General features: G+C 45.7%; 1 protein-coding gene and 1 long non-coding RNA gene across 2 annotated transcripts; both read left to right on the top strand.

The window, feature by feature from the left end:
• On the top strand, positions 1–25,629 carry LOC106003915. Its single transcript, XR_001176670.2, has 3 exons — positions 1–203; positions 10,473–10,639; positions 25,433–25,629. It is a non-coding gene; the product is annotated as an uncharacterized LOC106003915 (long non-coding RNA).
• LOC101680045 (phosphate carrier protein, mitochondrial-like) lies at positions 342–2,876 on the top strand. The gene has a single exon (XM_045064555.1). It carries the CDS (start codon positions 579–581, stop codon positions 1,590–1,592), a length of 1,014 nt encoding a protein of 337 aa, XP_044920490.1. The 5' UTR covers positions 342–578; the 3' UTR covers positions 1,593–2,876.
• Positions 25,630–25,890: the final 261 nt, after the last annotated feature.

The raw sequence follows: 25,890 nt of genomic DNA, 5'->3' as shown, positions 1-25,890 counted from the left end.
CAGTGAGGCACAGACTCCAGAAAGGCCCCTCAGGAAGGCAGCAGTGCATGGCGACTCTTTGTCCCCTCGTCCAACTCCTGATCTATCTGCTTGCCTATTCCTGTGTGTACTCCTGTTTGTACCTGTTGATTTATTTCTTTAGCATCTTAGTAGAAGACTAGGCAGCTGGGCTGGACAGAGCAAAGCCTTACCTACCACTCAAGGTGAGGGGACCACTGCCCCTCGGGTGAGGGAGGGCTGACGGGAGGCCCTGGAGGCGTGAGGGAGGGATGGAGGACGGTCCTGGTGGTGAAGGGCAAGGGGACACTCCTCCTGGATTCCCCCAACCCGGGAGCGGGACTCGGGACAGCCACCTCACCCGCCGGTGGGGCCTGCGCAGGCGCACCTGGAGCTTGGGCAGAAGAAGCCTGGCGGCTCCCGGCTGCACCTGTGGCCCACCCCGACCGACCCACCGACCGACCCGACCGTTGGGCTCGCGGGCGCGCGGGGGAAGCGCACGACGCACACGCACTTGTTCCGCGGCCCCCGCGAGGAAAGAGCTCGGGAGACCAAAGTGTGTCACCGGAGCGGGCGCGGTCATGCGTGACGCTGGCGGTTACAGAGGCCGGCAGGCGGGAAGCACGGGCCCGCTCCGGGGTAGGCTCTGGGGGGCGGCGGTGGCGGGGGAGGAGGAGAAGCAGAGCTACGAGTATGGCTCCACGAGGTACCTGCTGCTGTGCGGCCTGGGCGGCATGCTGAGCTGCGGGCTGACGCACACGGCCATCGTGCCCCTGGACCTGGTCAAGTGCCGCATGCAGGCGGACCCCGGCAAGTACAAGGGCATCCTCAGCGGCTTCAGTGCGACGGTGCGCGAGGACGGGCTGCGCGGCCTGGCCCGAGGCTGGGCCCCGACCCTCCTGGGGTACTCCCTGCAGGGCCTGTTCAAGTTCGGGCTCTACGAGGTCTTCAAGATCCGCTACAGCGAGCTGCTGGGCCCGGAGGGGGCGTACGAGTGGAGAACCAGCCTGTACCTGGCCGCGTCCGCCAGCGCCGAGTTCTTTGCCGATGTGGCGCTGGCCCCCATGGAGGCGGTGAAGGTGCGCATGCAGACGCAGCCCGGCTTCGCCCGCATGCTGCGCGCCGCCGCCCCGCGGATGTTCGCGGAGGAGGGCCTGTGGGCCTTCTACAAGGGCGTGGCGCCGCTGTGGCTGCAGCAGATCCCCCACACCATGATGAAGTTTGCCTGCTTCGAGCGCACGGTGGAGGCTCTCTACAAGTATGTGGTCCCCAAGCCCCAATGCCAGTGCACCAAGGCTGAGCAGCTAGCCGTCACCTTCGTGGCCGGCTACATCGCCGGCATCTTCTGCGCCGTCGTGTCCCACCCTGCCGACTCCGTCGTGTCCGTTTTGAACAAGGAGAAGGGCAGCACGGCCTTCGAGGTTCTGCGCAGACTGGGCTTTAAGGGTGTCTGGAAGGGCCTCTTCGCCCGCATCATCATGATCGGCACCCTGACAGCGCTGCAGTGGTTCATCTATGACTCGGTCAAGGTCTATTTCAAGCTGCCTCGCCCTCCGGCCGCCCAAGCGCCCCCAACCCAGAAGCAGCAGGAGTAGGCGTGGATTTGGCAGCTCGTGCGGCCACCCTGGGCCCAAGTGTCCAGGCAGTGCTAGCGTGTCACATATTTCGTTTTCTAGCTTTGGAGAGGTGACGAAATAGTCCAGAGTTCTCTTTAAAGGACTGATTCCTTCCTTTTTTGCCAACTGCAGCCTTTTCAATTAGTAGGAGTCCAAACCATTACCTTTGGGGAATCGGCACGGCTGCTTTAACTCGGTAGCTTTCCGGCAACTTTAAGGAGAAAATTCTTAACGGGAAGTAATGTTAGGTAATTTAGGGTCTCTAGATTGTTTCTCCTTTGAGTCACCATTCAGTGGAGATTTACTGAATAGCCGACTAATGAGGTTTGAAGGTCAGCACTACCGCGCGGGGCAGGGAACAAAGTCAAATTCTGCTACTCACCTCAATAGAAATCGTGCACCTATTGAATAGATGAAGGACCCATTCCATGTTTCCTGTTCATGTCCATCACAGGAAAAAACTATTAAAAGTTAAATAAATGGTGGCTTCTATTGCCTCGTAACTTAGAATGTATTCACTGTTTTCAAAGAGACGTGACATGAGAAGATCTGCATTTTCTCATTTTGCTTTGTCCAATTCTCTTCCTGATGTTGCTGATTAGAACATAGCTCTCTCCAGGAAGTGCTACAATTGGATCAATGTGGAAAACCAAAATGAGATGAAGGGCAGGCTCTGGGAATAAATATGTAAAGAAAAGCCTCTGTTCTCTAAAAATTTCTTTTGTACAAGTCAGCTTTCAACAGCCATACATCCAAAGAAGATCATACCACCCTGACATTTAAAAACACACACATGAAACCCTGCAATTCCAATTTTTTGTTGAATATTAAAGAGTGGTTTTGGTGACTTTGGAAGGAAAATCTCACTTTTAATGTCACAAATGCCTTCATTTAATTTCGTACATGTTTCCATGATCCTTATGAAGGTTGAGGTTCATAAAATTTACTGAAGTTATAAAGCACATATGGTTTTCTGTAGCCTTCACATCTCTCATTAGGGAAATTATAAAATTAGTGCAACTGTGAATTAGAGATGTTTGTAGAATGTAAGTAAAAAATAAACTTTAATGTGATATTTGCTGCCATTTGTCACAGTGTTACATGATTGCCTTAACTTGTATTAAGGACAGCAAATTTAAAATATATGGATGTTTTAACTGTGTAATAGTAAACTGTTTAGGGGTTAACAGAAGTTTAAAAATGTCTAAATTTAAGTAAGTATATTTGAATTGTCTTGATTTGATAATAAAGAACTTGGAAAAATCAGAACTTGTGAATGAACTAGAATCAAATTTATATTTAGTCCTATTTTGTTTGTTTGGGGGAGGATGCAAGGGAAGGGTACTATATATTATTAAGACACTGACTTTCCGTAGGCACTTAGTGTCCAGGTTTTTGAAAAGAGAAGTTCTCAATGAAGGAGAATGATAAATTTCAAGGGACTAAATTGTGTGGGATCTTTCTTGGAAATTTTTAAGACAAGTGTCTTTCTGTCTAGTGTTGCCTTGTAAAATGTTTGTAGGAAGTTTCTTTGGTCAACAATTTATTAAGTAAAGTTCTATCTTTACTATAATTTAGGGGGTTGCTGCAAAATCTTTGTGTAGTTTCAGGATACCACTTGTTCTGTTCTGTGATATTTCTTGATTGTTCTGTTGAGAACACCAGATGATTTCTGCAGTATACACTGCGTATGCTTATAGGATTATAATCTAAGGAGAACTCTTTGGCTATGATTTTGACTATCGTGGACATGGTCAAGGAAATTTATTTAGTTTGGGTCAGCAGTTTTCCTCTTCAGTTCCTAGATTTCTATTCACTTTTTTTTGGTTGCTGGTTTATAAATGTCTGACTAAATAGGGGCCACAGTAGCTAACAATAAAGAATAAAAATTAATTCAAGTAAGGTTAATAAAGGTTAATAAACAAATACATTTAAGTAAGATTACTAAGTAAAAATTTAATTAAATAATTTAATGACTATTTTACGTTCAAAGTCATTGGGGATTTTTTTTCCTAGTTACTATTCCTTTGGTACAACTTAAACTTCTATTCAATGTTTTACTTTGTAATTACCGTTCTGTGAAATTATGCAAATCTGTTAGAATTAGAAAAGCCATAGTATATGTCTAGTATTGTGAGACTTTTTTTTTTTAAAGATTCATTTATTTACCTAAGTAAGAGCAAGTGAGCCTGTACATGCACGCAAACGGAGGTGGGAAGGTAGGGGGTGGGAAGTTGCAGAGGGAAAGGGAGAGAATCTCAAGCAGACTCCCCACTGAGAGCTGAGCCTAATGAGGGGCTCAGCCCCCTGATCCTGAGACCACGACCTGAGCCAAAACCAAGAGTCAGATGCTCAATGGCTGAGCCACCCAGGTGCCTTGGTATTGTGAGACAATTTATGTGCATTTTCTCATAATCTCAATCCTTGAAGTTGTACATTTTGTATATAAAGAAACTGGGACTCAGGAGCTAGGTAACTTTCTCAACATCATATAGCTAATAAGTGATACAGTCTGAATCAGAGTTCACATTTTCTTCACTACTCAAGCTCAGCACCTTGACATAACAAATAATTATCTTTTTCATAAAATGCTTTTTATAAACCCTCAAAAATATTTTTTTACATTTCTTTTTGTAAAAAAGGATTTCTATTTGTACTATAAAGCTTTCCTAATTTTGCACTAATGGAAAGTTTGTAACATGGTTCAGTTGTGGAAAAACCTATGGTATAATTGCTTAGAAGTAATCAAACTGCTAAATACTTAAATACATTTAATTTAATATTTAAGTCATTTTCCACATCAGGTCAGTGCATCAGTCCTAACTTGAGAGGACTGATGGTCATAAAAACAGTGTGTCTTAATTTTTTTCTTGTAACTTGTGGTACTTCAGTTTTAAGGCTTTATTTTATCACATTTTCTAATTCTTTCCTCTAATCTTCAGTTCCTGCAGCTAAAAAAGCTGGCTTAGGCTATTTATCTTTTCCCCCAGGTGGTGATCAAAGTAGCTTTTTCAAGTATATGAAATTAATTTCATGATCGGGAGCTGTAATCTCATCCATTGATCTGTTCTCTGAGAAGCGAATAAAGAGAGTAGGTAAAATCTTGAAAAACAAAAGCCATATTTACATGTTAAACCACACTGATAAAGATTAGAAAGAATCAAGGTATTAATGTTACGAGTATTTTTCCTTACTGTTTAAGTGTGTCTTTAGAAAGTATTTCTTTTGAGCCTTTCAAAGGCAAGAATAATCTCTGAAGTCAGAAGATCACATTTTGATAGGCAGCCATTCAGTTATAGTAGGCTTGTTCTATGTGCTCTGAAAGATCATTGTTTTAGGGGGCCTGGGTGGCCCAGTGGGTTAAGCCTCTGCCTTCTGCTCAGGTCATGATCTCAGGGTCCTGGGATTGAGCTCCACATCAGGCTCTCTGCTCAGAAAGGGAGCCTGCTTCCCCCTCCCCCCTGCCTGCCTCTCTGCCTACTTGTGATCTCTCGCTCTCTCTCTGTCAAATAAATATTTTTTTAAAAGATCATTTTTCCAAAAATCATGAACAAAGAACAGTTTGAAAGGAAATTTATTTGTTTATTTATCTATCTATCTCTTCATTTATTTATTTAAAGTAAGTTCCATACCCAGTTTGGAGCCCAATGTAGGGCTTAAGCTCACAACTCAGAGATTAAGACCTGACCTAGGATGAAGAGTGGGATGGTTAACTGACTAAGCCACCTGGGCATCCCTGAAAGGGAATTTAAATTTTAATATTATTTAAAAGGCTTCATCTTGCTTTTTCTTTTTTTAGAATTTTTAAAAATGTATTCTTTAAAGAGAGAGAGAGAGAGAGTGAGGAGGGGGAGGAGCAGAGGGAGAGGGACAAGCACACTCTGCACTGAGTGTGGAGCCCGACTGAGGGGTTGTGAGGGATCTCACAACCCTGAGATCATGACCTGAGCCAAAGTCAAGAGTCAGATGCTCAGCTGATGAGCTCCCCGCCCCAGGCACCACGGTCTTGTCTTTTCTGAAAGCTGTATTTGAGTGAGTGGATAAGTAGGGAGAGTTCTGACAATGTAATTATAACTAAGATTTGTGTGTATGTGTGTTTGTGTATTTTAAGACCTTCAGTAATAGAGTATCTAAAATTCTAGGGACAATTTGATAATTCTGCCCATGCCCAGTCTATAACTACTATTAATCATCGTCTATCATATGTTTCGTGTTGGGCTAGGCAGAAGGGTTTTTGTGATGAGCATAATATACGCTTCCTGCCGTTATGGAACTCACAGTCTAGTAGGAAAAATAATTTACAGTTCTGCAAAGTGCTGCGAAGAAGTACAGGGTATATGTAAGATTGCACATCTCCCATTTGAGATGAGACCTAGAGAATAAGTAGGAGTTAGACCGGCAAAGAGACGGTATTTGGCAGTGGGCACAACATGTGCACCTGCCCTGAAGAAAGAGAAAGGCTGATGGTTTTGAGGAACTGAGAACTTTATTTTGAATGGAGCCTTCCAGTTCTAGGGGGAGGAGTATGAAATGAAGTGGGAAAGGTAAACAGGAAGGGGGTGACTCCTACTTTGTAGTTCATGTTTAAAAATCTGGGCTCCTTAGATCGTTCGTACAGCCATTGGAAAACCCACGAAAGGCATGGAGTGACCTTCAGCATGGAATGCTGACCTTAAGCATGGAATGACTTTCAGGTTGCTGGAATGACTTTCAGGAAACAAATGGAGTAGGGGGAGAGGAGATCAGTTAAAATGTTGCAGTAATTCAGTGAGAGAATTTAGGGAAGCCTGGACTAGGATGATGACAATGGGGGATGTTAAAATATCATGAGAAGTCAGAAGGTGGAAACAACCCAAATGTCTGTTTGATGGATAAATTGTGGTCTATCCATAGGATGGAATATTACTCAATCATAAAAAGGAACAAAGTACTGATATATGCTGCAGCATGGATGAACTTCAAAGACTTTATGCTAACTGAACAAAGTCAGACACAAAAGGTCACATATTGTATGATTTCTATAATACATCAAAATAGGCAAATTCGTAGAGATAGAAAGCAGATGAGTGGTTACCAGGGGCTAGGGTGAAGGGAAGGGGAAGTGATTACTTACTGGATATGGAGTATTTTTCTGGGGTGATAAAGTTTTGAAAGCAGGGAGAGGTGGTCATTGAACCACCTTTTGAATGCACTGAATGACAATTATACACTTAAAGATGATTAATTGTGTGCTAAATTAATTTCACCTCAATCAAGATATGAGATGTTTTATTTGCAATAGTCCCAAAGTGGAAACAACCCAACTGCCCATCAACTGATGAATAGATTAAAAATATTTCATATCCATACAATGGAATATTTTCACCATAAAAAGGAATACAACTCTATTCGACAAAATAACATACATGCTACAACGTGATGAAACTTGAAATCATATGCTAAGGACTGACACAGCCAAATACTGTGTGATTTCATTTCTATGAAATGTCCAGAATAGGCAAACCCGTAGAGAGTAGATCAGTGGTTGCCAGAGGCTGGTGTGGGGTTGGAGGGTTGGGAGGGAGGAATGGGGAGTGACCTCTCATGTGTAGTGGGTAGTTTCTTTTTGATATGATGAACGTGTTGTGGAATTAGTGGTGATGGTTGCTCAATTTTGTGAATACACTCAATTTTGTGAATACACTTTAAAAAGATGAATTTCGTGATATGTGATTATATCTCAATAAAGCTGTTATAATAAAAAAAATGTCTTGAGACTATTACATACACCTCAGATATCTTTTCCTTCCTCAAGATATAGACCTTACTTCTGTCTTTCTCAATCTAGACTTACTGTGGTGATCGTTTCACAGTGTACGCAAATATTGAATTGTTATGTTGTACACCTGAAACTAAGATGATGTTCTATGTCAATTACACTTCAAGTCAAACAATAAGAAACCTAGGGTTAAAAAAAAAAAACAACCCACAAAGACAACAGCTGCAAAAGTAAGCCGCTAGCTGGTGTCATTGTCATGTTAAATTCCATATAAGTGAGTAAGGAAAAGTCCAGTATGTCATCCTAAAGGCTGGAAATCGCCTCTAAAGAATGAATGGTATCTCCATCTCTTCATGACACAGAGATCATTCATTTTGGAGAATCACCTCACAACGTGAGTTGAGCTGCCAACAGTTTTGCCTTTTATTGTAAGAAAGAAAGAGGAGCAGATGGCTTTTGAGAAAAGCAGATGTGTGTATAAGGTACAAGAAAATCTCAGTTAACCAAAATGTTCAAGAATTGGTGGTTTTATTTAATTAACTGCAAGATAACCAGAAATCCTTTTTTGTCTTCAGTTCTTGATGAACTTTTGTCTATATGCCTGAGTACTTCTTTTTTATACTCTGCCAAATATGATGAATAATTCAGAGATTCAGAAAGCTTCGTGTCTATCGGTTATGAAAATCAATGTTATTGTCTTGCCATAGAAAGTATAAGGCTTTTGGACAGAGGTACACTGACCCTATACATAAGTGGATATGGATGTGAGTATATGTGTGTTTAATCCTCACTGACTGATATCTTGTCATTTGCTTCTTTGCTAAAGCAGAGTGAAGGGGGAAATCTAGCTTACTTTAAAATTACTTACTGTGGGGCACCTGGGTGGCTCAGTGGGTTAAAGCCTCTGCCTTCGGCTCAGGTCATGATCCCAGGGTCCTGGGATGGAGCCCCGCATCGGGCTCAGTGGGGAGCCTGCTTCCTCCTCTTTCTCTGCCTGCCTCTCTGCCTACTTGTGATCTCTGTCAAATAAATAAATAAAATATTTAAAAAATAATAAAATAATAAAATAAAATTACTATTGAGTGTCCAATCTATTATATCACTTCTATTATGCTAGGTACTTTCGCATGTTATCTTGGTTTATCCTTTGTGTTCTATTAGGTTGTTTCAAAAACTAGTGATTTCATGTGTAAACTAGATGTTGTCCTGCGAGTTATGACAGCACTCAGAAATGGCAGGCTATATCTAAAGAAATGATATTTCTAAGTTATTATATGTTTAATATATGTCAGTATATCTATCTCTCCTGCCACAAAGACATAAAACATGTTTTTGGAAAATGCTAGTAAAATTTGGTATTCTGGAGAGAGATTTTGTGGGTTGAAAGCGTTCTGCTCCTTCGCAAGGCTGGTAATTCACATACGCGTAATTGTTAGTCTTCAGACATGAATCAGAGCTGCTGACAGGGCGATTGTCCGTTTGTAAGAGGGTGGACGGAAACCTGGCAAAGAGCCCCAGTCCTTTCATCTCTATTAACGTCTGCACTCAGGCTCGTACTTACATCTCACTCCCAGACACGAGGATTTGTCGCTGCAGTCATTGTCTTAGACTTCGATGTCTCCCCCGACCCTTATCAAAAATACAAAGCTTTTTTGTTGTGTTGAATCAGTACCATTCATTTGATTCGCCTGTTGTGTTTGGAAACTTTTGTTCTCTTCGATCATCACCTGTATCTACTAACTGTTGTTACTAATAATTATAGCAGCAATTCACTGGCCCAGGTATTATACTAAATATATTACATCCATCGTATCCTGTATTTATAACCATTTTGTGAGATTGGTATTTGTGTAAGTTAAAATTTTGTTTTGCCCGCTGCCAGCAGCACAAAACCCAACACACAACAGGTTAAACAATAAAAGACGTTTACTGGGGTTGCCTGGGTGGCTCAATGGGTTAAAGCCTCTGCCTTTGGCTCAGGTCATGATCCCAGGGTCCTCAGATCAAGCCCCAAGTCATGCTTTCTGCTCAGTGGGGATCGTGCTTCCTCCTCTCTTTCTCTCTCTGCCTGCCTCTCTGCCTACTTGTGATCTCTGTCAAATAAATAAATAAAATCTTTTTTTAAAAAAAGACGTTTATTGTTAAGGAGAAATCTGGAGATAGGTAAACCAAGTTTGGTTCAATAGATCTTGATTCAACCAAGATGGTTCAATAGTTACTCCAAGGACCTAAGCTCTTCCAGTCCTTCGGCTCTGCCATCTTTAATATGTCGGTGATGCTCCTCCATATTTTGAAGACACGGCTGCCTTAGCACCAAATGTCATTTATTGGCAACAGCATCCAGACCAGGAAGCAAGAAGGGCAAAGGCAGGGGGGGCTTTCTCTTCATTTGTCTCTCTTATCAGAGAGGAAAATCTTCCTCAGAAGCTTCTGCCAGATTTCTCCTCTGGCCTCATTGGCCAGAATTAGGTCACTTGCTTTCCTGTGGCCTCCATAAAGGGCTCACCAGCAACAGCAGGGGACTTAGGTCGGTGCAATGCATCTGCTGGGATTAGGTCCACTTGGAGCCAAATAAATGCGGGTTCGTTGCTGCTGCTACTGTCAGCAAGGAAGGAGAGTGGACTAGCTGTTGACCAAGAAGGCTCTGCCCTTATAGCCTCCCCCATTTCACAGATGAGGAAACAGTGGCTCAGAGGGATTAAGTGAGGTAAAAACCATAGTGACAAAACCAGGATTCAAACCGGGACTTTCTGCCCACGCAGCAGTTTGCTGTCACTTTACTTGCTTTAGCCTGGAACTTGCTATGAACAGAGCAACTATAGATCAGATTAAAAGAGATTTATTACTGAAAGTGTCAGAAAAACTGCTTTCTAACAGTGACTAAATCATAACGAAGTCTCAAAGCCAGGAATCTTTGGACAATGGCAATCCACAAATAACGAGAGATGATTAGGGATAAATTTTGCTGTCCCCTGAAAAAGAGAAAGTAGGTGAGAAAATACACACAAAGAAACATCTGAAAAGACAGCAAAAGTTTATAATCCTGCTTTGCAGTCATCCTGTCTTTTCATCCTGCCCTTTTCCCTCTCTTGATTTTCCAGAAATGACCGATTTCTTTTGAAGGCTGTACCCTGGAGGAATCCAAAGGATTCATCAGACAAACAAATTCCAAAGTGCCACCACCAGTTTTTTTCCTTAAGAAATACATCAAGCATCTGATTCACGGCTGATCAATTCAAGCATCTGATTCACTGCTGATCAATTCTCTGTAAGTAGCATTGTAATTAAGCACACACAAAACCATTCTGTGTTTCCAAGAATACAGCTGGGCTAGCACCAAATGGGCAATAGTGCATGGGCACTGAGCCGGAGGGTTCCAGTGCCTCTCAAATACCATGTACCTTCTTTGTGCGGGGACCAAGCTGCCTCCCTCACAGCCCCAACACCCTCTGAATCGCAGGCCATTGCCCATTCACCCCGTGTCCGTCACTGAGCTGCTTTACTGGGCACCTTCACTGGGCCTTGAGATGGGCTGTCCTGCTTCCAAGCGCTGGTCAGAAAAAATGCCAGGAAACCAAAGGGGTGCACCTCTCCCAGCATGACTCCCTGCCCCCCACCCCAGACTGGTAGATTCAGCCCTTGGAAATGAGACAACGGTATGCAACAAAACTGGGGAACAAGAGAGGCAGCATGGGTGTGGCAGGAAAGGGCTGAGAGAGACAGGTTCCCAAACCTGGCTTCACCGGTGCTGACTCTTGTGGCTTTGGCAAGTTACTTACCTCCAGCTCCCCGAGCCTCAGTGTCGTCCTGGGTGAGATGGGGAACCACAGCACCTATCTTGAAGACTGTGAGAATTTGCAATAATTTATGCAGAATGCCTGATATAAAATAAAAGCTCACTATATTATTATTAGTTGCGACTACCCCCTCCTTAGTCAACACTGAAGTCTGTTAGCCTAGAGAAATGGAGCCTGTATGGTCATTGTTCTTATGGTTGTTCTTGGATATATACAAGATTTTTTGCTTTAATTTTTAATGCTTCATAAAGTACATAACCCTTTGTGGAAATGTCGTGTATAGGGAAATGAAAAGCAAGTAGCCTGGGGGTGTTGTGTGTGTAAAAGCCAACAGAGGCAACCCCATCTCTCCCTGGCTTCTAGGCAAACAGTTTCCTTTACAAATGTGTTTTTGGTATGCAAATCACTCTATGCAGATTTCTGTGTGCAAAATACAGCATAGAAAAACGGCCCTCTTGCCAAGGAAGATAGGCGATGTTGGCTGCCGTCAAATGAATTAGCAGCAAATTTCAGATTTCTTTTCCTACTGCTCTTTCTAACAATGTATGGGGTAAGCGTATTTTTGGCACATTAAACTGAACTATTTGGCTTTCGATTGTGTGTCCTTGTGATAAAAGTGCGCTTACTGAAGCCTGTAACTACTTTGTGAAGCCGTAATAATGTTTAGTGGTATTTAATTTAGCATTTCACAATGGCGTGCCCCCTCCAGTTAGTAAAGGTGCTTGTTCCAAAGTCACAGATGGCTTCCCTGCGCAGGTTAAGCTGCTGGTCTCCATTACTTCCTACTTTTCTGTGAAGTTGTGTGCTTATCAACAGATTCAAATTTATGTTTTGGAAACATTTTCCTCATAATTAATGTGTGTCTTAGTAAGTGAAAGGAGTACATTTAATATTAAAAATCATCCGTTTCGAAGGATAGGAACATGGAAAGCTAGCTCTTACTTAGCAAGGCAATATTTTACCATCCAGTCAGGTAATAATACATCTTTTTGCCACTGTTCCTTACGGTTTTCAAAGTCTTTTCCTATTGGCTCCTTTTGGGAGGAAAAAGTTCCTCTGAGGTCACTTATATGAAAGGCCCACCACCCTTTGGGTGTTTTGTTTTTCTTTATCAAACAGCACCTGTCAGCCAATGGCCCACCATGCTTCTCCTCTCTCCTCTTCTTCCTTTTCTTTTCCACCCAGGCCTTTTTTGCTAGTGATGGATGCCAAATGAGACACTCACTAATTTCACAAAAACAAAGCTTAAGTTCGGGGCATTTTTCAAGATAAAACACCTCATCTGAGAGAGAATGTCAAGTTAGCTTTCTTCTATCGGACATCAGGAATGGCTGGAAAAGAGGGAGGGGAATAATAGCATCACTCATTCATTTCCTCCTTTATGCCCACATGCATTCATTCATTCAACATCGTGCTTAGCGTGGGTCAGGCATTACCGGAAGCACAGGAACCCAAACCGGAAACCCGTTACAACCATTGCAGGATTCACTGTCTCTCAGGGGAAGCAGATGTAGAAACAATTCCACTCACACCCATGTCCCCACAGAAGTATGTACATCCTACAAAGGGGAGGTCATTAGCTCCATCATGCCTGTAGTGAGGAAAGATTTTGGAAGAGTTACATCTATGAAATATTTTGAAGAATAAATAGGTAATTCTCCAGGTGGGTAAGGGCGTATAGGGGAGAGAGCGCCCGAGGCAGATCCAACAGTACATACAAAGGCACAGGGGCCTGAACCAGGAGAGTGTGGATAAGTTTTTCATAGGAGAAATTCCCTTGGCCTAAGAACAGAGAACGGGAGAGGGATGGGAAATATTCTCAATATGTTCTGTATTTGTTTCCCCTTTAGTATTTCTACATCATGTTAAGTCACCTTATAACTTGACCGAACTATTGTCATAGTTTGTAACTGATGTTGCTGCTCTCAGCTCCTTCCCCTACTAACATGTAAGAATACTTCAAAAGTGGGGCGCCTGGGGGGCTCAGTGGGTTAAAGCCTCTGCCTTTGGCTCAGGTCATGATCCCAGGGTCCTGGGATCGAGCCCCGCGTCGGGTTCTCTGCTTAGCGGGGAGCCTGCTTCTCTCTCTCTCTCTGCCTGCCTGTCTGCCTACTTGTGATCTCTGTCTGTCAAATAAATAAAATCTTAAAAAAAAAAAAAAAAAGAAAACTTCAAAAGCTCCTGCAGTGTTCATCCTTGCCCCCTCTATACACACACACACACACACACACACACACCACACCACTGCCGGATGAAGTCTGAGCAGCTTACCCAGAGCATTGAGGCCTGTGGTGAGTTGATCCCACACCCCCCTGCCACTGACATTGATCGCTTCCTGCTCACACACTGTTCCTGGGGGCCAGGCCCCAAGTCTGATCTGCTGACTTCCAGCTCCCTCCTTTGTCTAGGTGAGTCCCACTGACCATGTTGTCTGACCCTCACTGATCTTCACTTCAGTCCTTTAAGATTTAGCTCAGGTGCCCTTTATCTGTGCAGATTTGGCTCCGGTACCCTGTCTGCCAGTGTGGTGTCAGGGACTCAACAAAGGTTTTGGAGTCCCAAGATGTGGGCTTCAATCTTGGCTCTGGCTTTAGACAAGCTTCTGAGATTCAGTTTCCCCAATGGTAAAAGATGACTGCCTACCTGACACACAATCAGCCCTTGGACATTCGAGCTCTTATTATTATCATAATAATTTAACCTCTTTGTGATATTCAGGCAAGAGTAACCACCTTTCTAACTTGCTATGAGGATTATATAAGTTGATGAGTAGGAAACCCCTATAAACTGAAAAGCCTTTAAATAAAGCTAATTATTACTGGTATCTCTACCAGCATAGTCATCATTTTTTTCATTCATTCATCTAGTTATTCATTTAACATTTATTAAAAATTCCCAGTATTTGGTACATCACAAGCCCAGCATGTGGGGATATCAAGAAGAATTTGAAATGTTCCCAGAGAGCCTCATGGGAGAATCAGACAGGGAGGCAGTCAAGTCTAAAACCAGGTGGGTGCTGCAGAATGTGAGAAGGCTTAGGGATGAGTTCCAGAACGCAGGCCCTGTGTTTGGGTCTGGAAGAATGCGGTGAGGGGGGAAGGAGGACGTAGCAGGTGGAGGAAGCTGATGGAGGGAGTGTGAGACTTCTTAGTGTGCGGGGGATCTGCAGTGGGGGCCAAGGAGCTGGGTCTGGGGCTGTGGGTTAGAGAGGAGAGTGGAATGGGGCAGGGTGGACCTAGGGAAATTGTGGCAGGACCAGAGGCAGGACACACAACCCTGACCTGGGATGAAGGTTTTCTGTGCTTGTGTGCTGGGATGGTACCAAGGGTTCTGGTCCCAGCTGAGCTGACACCTCCGTGAAGGCCAAGATCAGAATCAGTCCCTCTTATCCCCGCACGGCTCTCAGGGCTCAGCCCGTGGCCCACAGTGCTGAGCCGTGAGTCTGAAGGGCAGACCATGATGGGAAGTACCAAAGGGCAGCAAAGACCACCACTCCAGCCACCAGCCCAACTGTGCCCCCTGAGTTCCCCAATCCTCCTTCCTGGCCCTGGGTGGCAGGAGTGGTGTGTTTTTGCCAAGGAGCTGCGACATCCATAATGTCATAAAGCAAGTCAACAGGGTTTGTGTTACAGAATTTTGCTTTGAGTCAATTTTATTGAAATGCGTACAGTTAACAGACCGAAGGCCAGTCTGCCGAAAGGCTTTCAAGTTGCAGGAAATCGTTCCCTGTAACAGGGATTCCCTTTAAAATCTGCAGGAAAAGGCCAACTGCCACGTAGGTGTTAAAATAAACACTAACTTGTCGATCACAAAACAGGCTATAGAGTACTGATTATAAATTGGTAGAAGTTAAGGGTGAATGATCTTTTTTCCCTTCCATATGTGGGAAAATAAGCCCTTGGAACAGAAACACTCTCTACCCAAATAGGAGGAAGCCAGTCAGGTCTGATACTATGTGACTACCACCCCCTGAAGTAAGGTTTCGAAAATAAACACTTGAAAGTCTGCCCAGATTGTTGTAATCTTATTAATCTAACAAAGAGACTCAGTGACTGCCTCAACCCGGGGGGGATCTGTGTTTACCATGTAATTTGCAACAATCGGATAAACACACCCCTGCCCCACTTGCAGAAAAATCTCCCGCTCCCTGCAAGGAAGCAGTTGGCAGAAAAATAGTAATAAAGGATTAGAGACCCAAAAGCCATGGTTTAGGCCCTGGGTAAATGTTTGCTCATCTCCCCTACCTCCACGGCCTCCCAGCCCCCTGCCATCTTCAAGTTCAGAGGTATGGTGTGTCATCGCTCCTGGCCTTGCCCTCCTAGGGGCTCCATCGTGATGCTTCTGGCCCTTCTGGGCAGTCTACCAAGTTCTCCCTATGAGTGATATCTGCTCTGGGGTCTTGCTGTTCCATTCTGGAGTCATTCTGGATTCGGCAATGGACTTTGAGGTCTGCCTTCTCTCCCTAGTCTGCGGGAAGTCCAGGGGGCTGTGCTCCCTCCCCGTGGTCTCTAGCAGGAGGTGGTATTTGACAGCACCGTGGAGCATGGCTCCTCTAAGAGTTCTTGATTGCAAACCATAGGACGGCCTCTGGCTAACGCAGCAGAAAAGGAATTTATTGCAAGAGAAGGGGCAGAAGCCAAGGAGGTTGGCAGCCAGGACTATGCTAAGTTACCACGGGGACAGTCCAGCCGCCCTAGCATGTCAACCCAGCCATGCTTCCTCATGGCTACCAGCTCTGCAAATCATCTTCAAGTGTGGGCCAGCACCTCTACCTCCCTCGCTCAGGATTAAAATATCTTGTGTGTTTATCTGCCCCAGGCCCACTTTCTTGTGTCCTCTGGGCAAAGCAAGCCCAGGACCCACACAGGAGGAGATTTGGATGTTGGGTAGTCAAAAGAGGGAAAATGTCCTCATCACTCCTTCCGATAATAAGAGCTAAAATTTACAGAGCACTGTGCCACGCACTGAAAGAGATGAATTCATTCAGTCCTCACCACAAGCCTGTGTGAGGGGTCTTCATTCTACAGATGAGAAACCGTGGCACAGGAAACTGAGTAACATGGTCAAGATCACACAGCCAGGAAGCGACAGAACTGTGAGTCAAGCTTCACCAGCGTGGTTTAGACGGAAGTCAGTCATTGTCTACTGAGGCTCTGGAAGCCACAGGTAAACCACACAGGAGCCTTTCTCATATTAGCCAGTGGCCCCGATTCCCACCACTAGCCTCCTCTCCTCCTTTCTAACCTGTTTTCCTTGGTTTCCAGGCCCGCTCTCTCCATTGGCCCTCTGGGCTCTCACCCTGGCCCCCTCAAGCCCCCATCTGTCTGTGCAGCCCCCCTCTTGGCTCCAAAGAGTCTGTGGCCCAAATCAGAAATGCACCAGGATACAAAATGCCCAAATTCATTCTAGATGAAAAATTCCTCCACTATATTTTAAAACTATTTGTCCTTTGGAGGATCTGTTTCAGGATCTAAATCATGAAAAGAAAGGAGTATACTAACATTTAGAAATCTAATGTTTATAAGGGTTTTTTTTTTAAATGTCTTATCATCCAGTGACTGTAACATGGATAGCAAGAGAATTTGACATTTAAGGATTTCTAATTTTTTTTAATTGGCATCTTTGGAATCTGGTACATGGTAGACACTTAATCAATATTTGCTGCATTGAGGAATGAGAAACAGAGGCTTGTCACACCAGTAATTACATGCCAGTAATTGTCTCCTTTATGGAGAGATTGATGGGGTTTTTTTTCCCTTTTTTTTTTGTGAGCATGTTACAAACAAAGCCTCATTTTCAGTCTTAAAGTATCCTAATTTTTCAGTCCTTTATTTATTTCCCTGTTTCTTACCTCCTTTTAGATGACTGATTACCTCCATTTGCACCGTTGGAAAGGGCTTTTTGTTTTTGGAAGTAATTTTCATTCTCCACCTCCCCACGACACACACACAGCATGAGAGAATTCTTCGTGTTCCGCGCCATTACTAAAACCTAAACATGGAGATTTCAGGTCTGAATCTATCAGGCAGACCCTGTGTGTCAGTCTGTCTTCTTCTGCACAGCCCATATCTTGCTGTGATTTCTCAGCAAGACAGCATAATTATCCATAATTGTAGTGGGCATGACAGTCAGATGAAGTCTGAACATTAAACCCATCCTTCTAAAAACAAAATATACACAGTGCACTATGTCTTTGGCAAGCCCAAGTTGTAGTTAAAGGTACCCGATGAGCTCCTTAAACTCAACTCTGGGTAAGGTTTCTAAAATGACAATGGGCCAGTCCTTTAAAAATAAATGTGTTTTGAATGAAAAAGTAATTTAAAATTTAAGACTTCAGGAGTGCGACACATGGCTTTCTCAGTCAGAAGAGTGTGCGACCCGACCTCAGTGTTGTAAGTTCGAGTCCCATACTAGGTATAGAGATTACTTAAAAATACAATCTTAAAAAAGAAGAGAGAGAGGGGCGCCTGGGTGGCTCAGTGGGTTAAAGCCTCTGCCTTCGGCTCAGATCATGATTCCAGGGTCCTGGGATCAAACCCCACATCCGGCTCTCTGCTCAGCGGGGAGCCTGCTTCCTCCTCTCTCTCTGCGTGCCTCTCTGCCTACCTGTGATCTCTAACTGTCAAATAAATAAATAAAATCTTACAAAAAAAGAAAAAGAAGAAGAAGAAGGAGAGAGAGAGACTCCAGGGATGATACAAAAAGAAAGGAAAAGGCCTCAAGATGCCTTTTCCTAAATTGGAATGACTGAATTTGTTTCCACCAGCTTGATCCTTTCCTGAAGGTGGTGAACTAGAGTGCATCCTGCCACCCTCAAACATCTCATCCATCTCCTGCCACAAAAATGAACCAACATTCCATCCAGACCCTTATCCTCCTGCCCCGCAGCCCAAGCACCTGCCAGGCTGCATTAGAAAATGCCAGCACAGATGGAAGTCCACGCGCTGTGGGGCTGGGGGGGCCCCGGGAGGAGAGGAGGAGCCCCCAGCACCTCTCCTTCTAGACACGTCGGGCTCACACTCCCTCTGGTGTAGACGTGTCATCTCCTGTTGTCTGCCCCAGAGTGGCAGGGCAGATGTGTGCAGCCTCGGTGGGAAGCTGCTGGGGTGCGTTGATGGGTGGGGGGCAGGGGGGTCCTGGTCGCCAGTGGCTTCCAGACAGGCCATGCTACTGGTTGCTTAGGGGGCTCATCTTTCCCACAGGTCTAAATCCCATAAAGGCAGTTTCCTTAAACCTTCTCTAAGGTTGCTGATCACACTGGAAGTTCCTTGAGAGTGGCCACCTGGACCCTCAGGGTGACTTTTTAGCATGTGGCACATCCCCCAAAATGGCCGTGGCCTCAAAGCAGCCATCTTTCTGCCTGGACAGGTGGGTGAGTCTCCTGAGGTCCCTGGGTCTCCGTGTGGGGGCAGACGAATCTGGAGGCAGACTCCGGCCCAGCCACCTGCGCAAGCTCCCTAACCAAACGGGAGCCTTGATCTCCTCGCCGGGAAAGTGGGCGTGGTAATGCCCACTTCCAAGCATTGTCGCCAGGCTCACAGGTGCAGAAGCACCACGCCCGGGTGTCCTGTTCACTGGGGGGTGTGTTCATGGTGACTATCTTTAAGAAACAGCCACCCATGAGGCATGTAAGAGATTGTCCTGAGGTCTGAAGCCGCCATGAGCCAAGAGGGACTGCCAAGCGCCCAAGACTCTCCTTCTGCTGAGCTCCCCAACAGTATGTAGACTCCCACATAGGCCCAGGGACATGGGCTGAAATTCCCCGTGGGTTTCCTTAGCTTGTCTGTGACAGGGTGCGCCGACTTCCCTGCAAGGGCTTCTCCTGAAGGCGCTTGCCTCTCCTCTCGCGGGTTCCCCCTTCCGAGCTGGCACTAATGGCTTCAAAGAGCCAGAAGGGACCAGACTGACCATCTGGCTCCCAGATGGGGTAACGGAGGGCCATGGCAGACCCATGGGTGATCTCCCCAGACTCCTGGTCCAGTGCTCCTTCTGTTCCCCATGCTGCCCTGGGCGTGTGTGACCTGAGTGGAGTTGCCAGGGAGACGCTGTTCAGATGTGCTGCTCCCGCTGCCTTGGCAACACAGCCAGCCTCACGCCGGCAGGAAGGTGGGCAGCAAACGCTTAGAGCAGCTGTTTTGGGGTCTGGCCGCTGTTGACTGGGGAGCTTCCTGGAAGATCGGACACAAGTCACCCTGGCACCACTGACTAGAGACTTAACGTGACCTTGTCCTATGGCTTTCTTCAGATCCTGTGGGGTTTGTGCCCTGGGAGTTCATCCTGGCGCCCCCTCCTTGCCAGGCCCAAACATACCCACATACCTGGGCCCCAGTCCTTCCCTCACCCTGCTGGCAAGCCCACCCCAAGGACAACTCCGCAGTCCCCCTCCTCTGTGCCTATCCAGGCTGCTGAGCACTGCTGGGCTGTTCCCAACTGTCATTCTCCCTATTCCAGCCCACCAGCGGCTCAGCCCCTTACTCCTCTCTGGAGCCCCCTGCCTACTCCCCCCATCCTCTGGCTCTAGCTCTCAGGGGAATCTCAGCCTCCACATTTTCTAAACTGCCGGCAATGCCCACCACCTCCCATCCCCCTTCTTCTGGTACCTGGAAGTCGCCCCTGATTCTCTCTTCCTTCCTTCCTTCAGGCTGTCTATCCATCTTGCTTCCTGTCAGGCTCCCTTCTGTCACTTCCCATGGTCACTATCACCCTGCCCCCAGCCTGGACCCCTTACTCAGGCCTCCCCTGACACTGAATAGGTTAGCTGTCCAAGTCAGATTCCCTCCCCGTCTGTGACCCTCAGGCTTCCTGGGTGAGGTCTACCCCCGAATTTGTCAGTACATCCATGGCCCTCTGTGATCTGGTGTCTGTCAGTCGCTCTACCACGGTCCTCTCCCTCTACACTTCCTACTTCCTGGGCCTTCTCCATGCAGGTCCCCTGCCTGCAGGCCTACCTCCCCTCCCAGCCCCCTTCGAAGCTGGCTGACTCCTTGCCATCCCCTGCACCCCCTGCCAACACTTCTTTGTCCAGCCTGGAACACAAGCTGTTGCTTCTGTTTATACCTGTGTCTCCCACAAACCTGGAATGTTCTTCCCAGGCAGAGGGCATTATCTATTCGCCTCTGGGCCCCCCAGCTGTGAATATGCAAAGCCCAGGCCTCCGGTCTGTCCAGAGAGAAGAACGTGTCTTGCTTACTCCAGCTTCACCTTCTCCTCCTCTCCGCTCTGATGGCAAGATGGGGGCTACAGGGCCGAACAGTCCCAGCTTCCCACACTGACTTGGCCACTTCCTAGTCAGGGAACTTTGGACAACCTCTCTGAACCTTTGTTTTCCCATGTGTAAAATGGGGATGTTAATGCCTGCCTCATAAAGTTCTGATAAAAAAATGAAATGAGGGGGGTGCCTGGGTGGCTCAGTGGGTTGGGCCGCTGCCTTCGGCTCGGGTCATGATCTCAGGGTCCTGGGATCAAGTCCCGCATCGGGCTCTTTGCTCGGCGGGGAGCCTGCTTCCTCCTCTCTCTCTGCCTGCCTCTCTGCCTACTTGTGATCTCTCTCTGTCAAATAAATAAATGAAATCTTTAAAAAAAAAAAAAATGAAATGAGGGTTTGCAAATAAGGGCCTGGTAGAGGGTCTGCACATAGTAGACACTGAAAAGTAGAAGTTATTCTCCCAGTGAGCTTTTTAGTAAACATGTATTAAATGATAGGTCTGAATCCACCAGGACACACACTATGACACAAGCAACAGAAACAGCTACGGGGTGATGGAGGGAGCATTGGGAGAGGAACAAAAAGGTATCAGTTCCACCTCTACCACCAAACCAATACCCTCGTTGGTTTTTTTATTATTTTTTTTAATAAACATATAGTGTATTATTAGCCCCAGGGGTACAGGTCTGTGAATCGCCAGGTTTACACACTCCACAGCACTCACCATAACACACACCTTCCCCAATGTCCATAACCCCACCCTCCTCTCCCTACACCCCACCCCCCATCCCCCCTCAGTTTCTTTTGTGACATTAAGAGTCTCTTCTGGTTTGTCTCCCTCCTGATCCCATCTTGTTTCATTTATTCTTCTCCTACCCCCCTAACTGCCCCCCACTGTTGCATCTCCACTTCCTCATATCAGGGAGATCATATGATAGTTGTCTTTCTCCAATTGACTTATTTCACTAAGCATAATACCTTCTAGTTCCATCCACATCATCACAAATGGCAAGATTTCATTGCTTTTGATGGCTGCATAGTATTCCATTGTATATATATATATACCACATCTTCTTTATCTATTCATCTGTTGATAGACATCTAGGTTCTTTCCATAGTTTGGCTATTGTGGACACCCTCGTTGGTTTAAAAGGAGGGAAATTGGTTAAAATGGGAGCTAGTCGCCCTCCCAGCCTATAGATTGTCGGATCATAAGATCCTTTGATTCTGCAATTTCATGAACTGTCGTACGAAGCCTGAGGCCCTACTGTGGCTTTTAGGAGCACATGCATCCAAAATGGAATTCTCCTGAAGGGCAAAAGACCAGCACTGGAAGGCCAAGTCAGCTGGCAAGTCCTTACCTGCAAACATTTCCATCCACATGAGAAGGTGACTTTCCTTCTGAAGGGTTCACAGGCAATAATGCTCAAAACAGCCGCTTTGTGAATCTCAACAATGCCCCGCATTCCAGCAATCAGCGCGAATGGCTGGCAGGAGCTTGTGTCTGCAAAATGCAGCCTTCGAGATGAAATTTGCAGGGAAATAGAGGCTTTAGACGTTACAGTGTTTTCAAATATCATTATTACTGTTCTATAAATATCCCACACCCACTGTGGATCAGGTGCCACATGGGAAACATCGGATTCAGTTGGAGATTTTCTTAAAAGACTCATAACAGTTCCATATGCCAGTCATCTTGGATAATATTTATATGCATGCTGCTGAAACAAAGATTAGCTGTGTCAATATATATAGAAAAAACCCACAAAAGAGAGCCTGTGGGGTGTGTATCATCTGCTCTTACAATCAAAAGCATTTGCCTAATTTGTTCTCTTCTTTTAGAGCTGTTTCACCCATAAACTACAGAAAGGTTGGAGGAGTGAAGAATTAATGCAACAATAATCAAGGGGGAATTATAGGAATTCCCTGGGGTCTCCTACTACCAGTGGATCAGAACCTTTGCAGCTAAACCAAGCAGTTCCAGAGCTGTGAAGAGCAATTAACCCTTCCATTTGCTTTTATCTCCTGGGACTCAGACACAGTCCACTCCTTCTCAATTGTCCTTGCCAACAGACTAAAGGGGAATTTGCTTGGAGGCAAAAAGGTTTTTTGCACAGGAGACATGCCAAGGGAAAAACTATTCTCGTTAATATGATTCCAGGTGCAAATTTGCCCGTAAGCACCCTGCAAACACAACCAGTCAGCTGTTTTAGTAGGTGGGGGCCATGGACTGAATTGTGGGTCCCCCTCTTCATATGTTGAAGCTCTAACCCCCAGTGTGATGGAATTTGGAGACGGGGACTTTGGGATGTAATTAGGTTTCTGATGAGGCCATAAGGGTGGGGCCCATGATGGGATCAGCGCCCTTATGAGAAGCAACAGCAAAGGTCTTGCTTCCTCTCTCTCTGTGCCCCTCCAGGACAGAGCGAGAAGGGGTCCTCTGCAAGCCAGGAAGAGTGAGCTCAGCAGAACTCGACCTGCTCTTGGATTTCAGTCTCCGGGACAGCGAGAGAATAGATATCTCTTGTTTAAGCCCCCAGTCTGTGATATTTTGTTACGGCAGCCCTAGCTGACTCCTAAGTTGGGTTTCCTACACTCCGTGCTTTCATCTTAGACAGTGATGAGATCAAAATTTGGGATTGCTTTAAGCAAAGGGACACACTCAAGCAGCCGTGGGCAGGGAGGGGGATGGGGTGTGTTATTGGCTTTGCCGGGCTGGCGAGGGCAGGTGTCGCTGGCTCCTGGTTCCTTAGAGCTGATTATTGACTGAGAGGAAGTGTGACTATCTGTTCGGGAATTAGCCCCAAGCTAAAAATATGAAATTGTTTCATTATTTGGAGAAGAGAGCAGTACTAAACAGCCTAATGCCAGAAAATGGTTCGCAGTTGAGAAGCACTATTGTGGAAGCCAGGCGGGTGGAGAGCAGGGAGAGGGAATGACTTAGTTTATTGTGAATTGCATTTCTCTTTACTGCACAGTTTTATTTTTAATTGCAAAGTGTCTGGTTGAGCAGTTATTACTGGAATTTATTTTTGTAATAAAAGCCCTTTGTTAAATCACAGTTTTATTAACAGTGACATGAACTGGATTTTGCTGTAATAAATAAGATGCTGAGTGCTTTTAAAATTGGGAAAATTAAAAAATAAAACAAAACAAAACACAACCTCTGCAGCCCACCCCAAATCTTACTATGAGTGTGAGGCAGGGGAAAAAAAAAAAAAACAGTGACCTAATTGTATTATCTAAGAATTCTTGGGCTACTTGTGTTGAGCATGCTTTGGGCTTGGCTGGCCCCAGGAGCCTGGTGTTCTGGATTCAGCTCACCCTCAAATAGCTGTGTGACCTAGGGCAAGTTCCTCCCCAACTCTGGGCCTTGGTTTCCTCATCTGTTCAAAACAAAAATAAAAACACACAAGGAGGCTGGACCCTTCTGCTCTGACATTCTCCTCAGGAATTTGAGTCCACTCAACAGCCGGCAGCTCTGAAAGGTGAATTCCCGGACCTGACAGAAAATGAAGGGTTAGGGACAAAATTGTAAACCTAAGGATCATTCACCCAGGTGTGGAAACCCCAGTCTGTCACCGTTTAGTATTTTGTCACTTCATGCCAATGGCTGGTAGGGGGTTGGCAGGAAAGGTGTCCAAAGCCATGTGAAGGAAGCTCCAGGTCATGGGAGAAAGGGTTCAGGCCAACGCCTGTAGGGAATCGGGCAGGAGAGTGACCTGGGGTAGCAGACTGTTCAGGGGTGCACCTTGGGCTGCTGACATGGGAGCTAGACAGCGATTCTGTGCTCCCTCAGGTCTGGGCAGGTACCGGGCAGAGCCCACAGCACTGTGTGCTGGCTCCTCCATCTGAGCTTGAGGCGGCGGCCATGGCTGTCCTGGAAGCCAGCCCCAAGAAGCAGACAGGAGAGGCTCCAGTCACCCTCCCCACTCAGTGGCACTGAGGAACGCTGAAGGATGGCAGAGCTCTACTAGTTTGCTCGAGCTATCATCACAAGGCTGGGTGGCTTAAACAACAGAACTTCATTTTCTCACAGTTCAAGAGACTAGAAGTCCAAGATCCAGGTATCAGCAGGGTCCATCTCCAGAGGCTCTTGGCTTGCTGGCTCATTTTCTCCTCCTGTCTCCACATGGTCTTCCTGCCACCTGTATCCCAATATCCTCTCCTAAGGTGGATTAGGCCTCACCCTAATCATTCCATTTTCACTTAATCCCTTCTTTAAAGAGCTTCTCTCAGAATACAGTTGTGTTCTGAGGTCATCCACATGAGAACTTGGAGCGGACACCATTCCACCATGACAGGAAGCTCCGGATGCTTTATTTTCCTAGGGACCCTGCTCCTAGGGCCACCATAACAGATGACCACGGAGTGAGTGCCTTGACATAACCAAAGCTGATCTTCTTCCAGTTCTGGAGCCTGGAAGTTTGAAATCAAGGTGTTGGCAGGGCCATGTTTTGTATCCAAGAACTCCAGAGCAGGTTTGTTCTTTGCTTGTCCCCGCTCTGGTGTTTTCTGGCAATGCTTGGCATTCCTTGGCTTGTAGAACTGTCCTTCCAGTCTCTGCCTCCACGTCTCATGGTACTTTCCTCTCCGTGTGTGTGTGTGTGTGTGTGTGTGTGTGTGTATGTGTGTAAACTTCTCTCTCCTTAGAAGGGCACCCTGATCTAGCATGAGCACCCTTAACTTGATTCTACCTGTGAGCTCTCTTTCCACATTAGGTCACATTCACAGGTATTGGGAGTTAGACCTTGAACATATCTTTTGGGGAGACAAAATCCAACCCATTACAGACCTCCTCTTCTTATTCCCCTGCCCTCCTGGCCTTAGCAATGCTCAGGGACAATTATTTTGCTAAAAGATTCAGAAAGAGCATTAACTGACCTCCCCTTATTCAATACTTTTTTAAATGACAAACATCTTTCTCTTTTCCTGGTCCCTTTTCTCTCCTCCTCTCCCTCTCTCTATCTCTTTTCTTTTTCCTTCCCCTTCCCCCTCTCTTATTCTGTCCTTTTTTTTTTTTTTTTGTCTCTCTCTCTCCCTGTTCCACCTTGCTTAGGTACCTGCCTAGAAGACACCATCTTTTTCTCAGACCCGATGACCAGGGAGAATGTTTCTCAGTTGTTATAAAAATCCCGAGTGTCTGCTTTGTTCCAGTGAGCACATGAAGGCTTTCCTCTCCAGCTTGTCATAGATTGGGGCTGCTTTTTTCAAGTGTTTTATAATAATTTTTGGCTTTTCACCCTTCTGCATTCTCTCCGGAATTAATAAAGTTAAAAAAAAAAAAAGACTGTTTTTTTCCTTCTTCTAAGGAAGCCCCAAACGGGTCAGTTAATTCAGCATGAGCCCACTCTGTGCCCAGTGGAGGAGACAGTTGCTGGTCCCTTGTTAACAGGAGCCCACCGTGGGCCTCTTCTGTTGGGTTTGCACACAGATACAGGATCCTGCAATCCCAGCATTTTCTAAATTGTCCTTCTTAGTGCCCTAAAGCTTCTAAACCACATTTTTTTTTTCTAG

The sequence above is a fragment of the Mustela putorius genome, unplaced genomic scaffold, assembly GCF_011764305.1.
Source record: "Mustela putorius furo isolate JIRA1106 unplaced genomic scaffold, ASM1176430v1.1 tig00003853_pilon_pilon_pilon, whole genome shotgun sequence".
Taxonomy (NCBI): domain Eukaryota; kingdom Metazoa; phylum Chordata; class Mammalia; order Carnivora; family Mustelidae; genus Mustela; species Mustela putorius.
The sequence above is the reverse complement of the archived record's forward strand: the minus strand, read 5'-3'. Positions and strand labels throughout refer to the sequence as shown.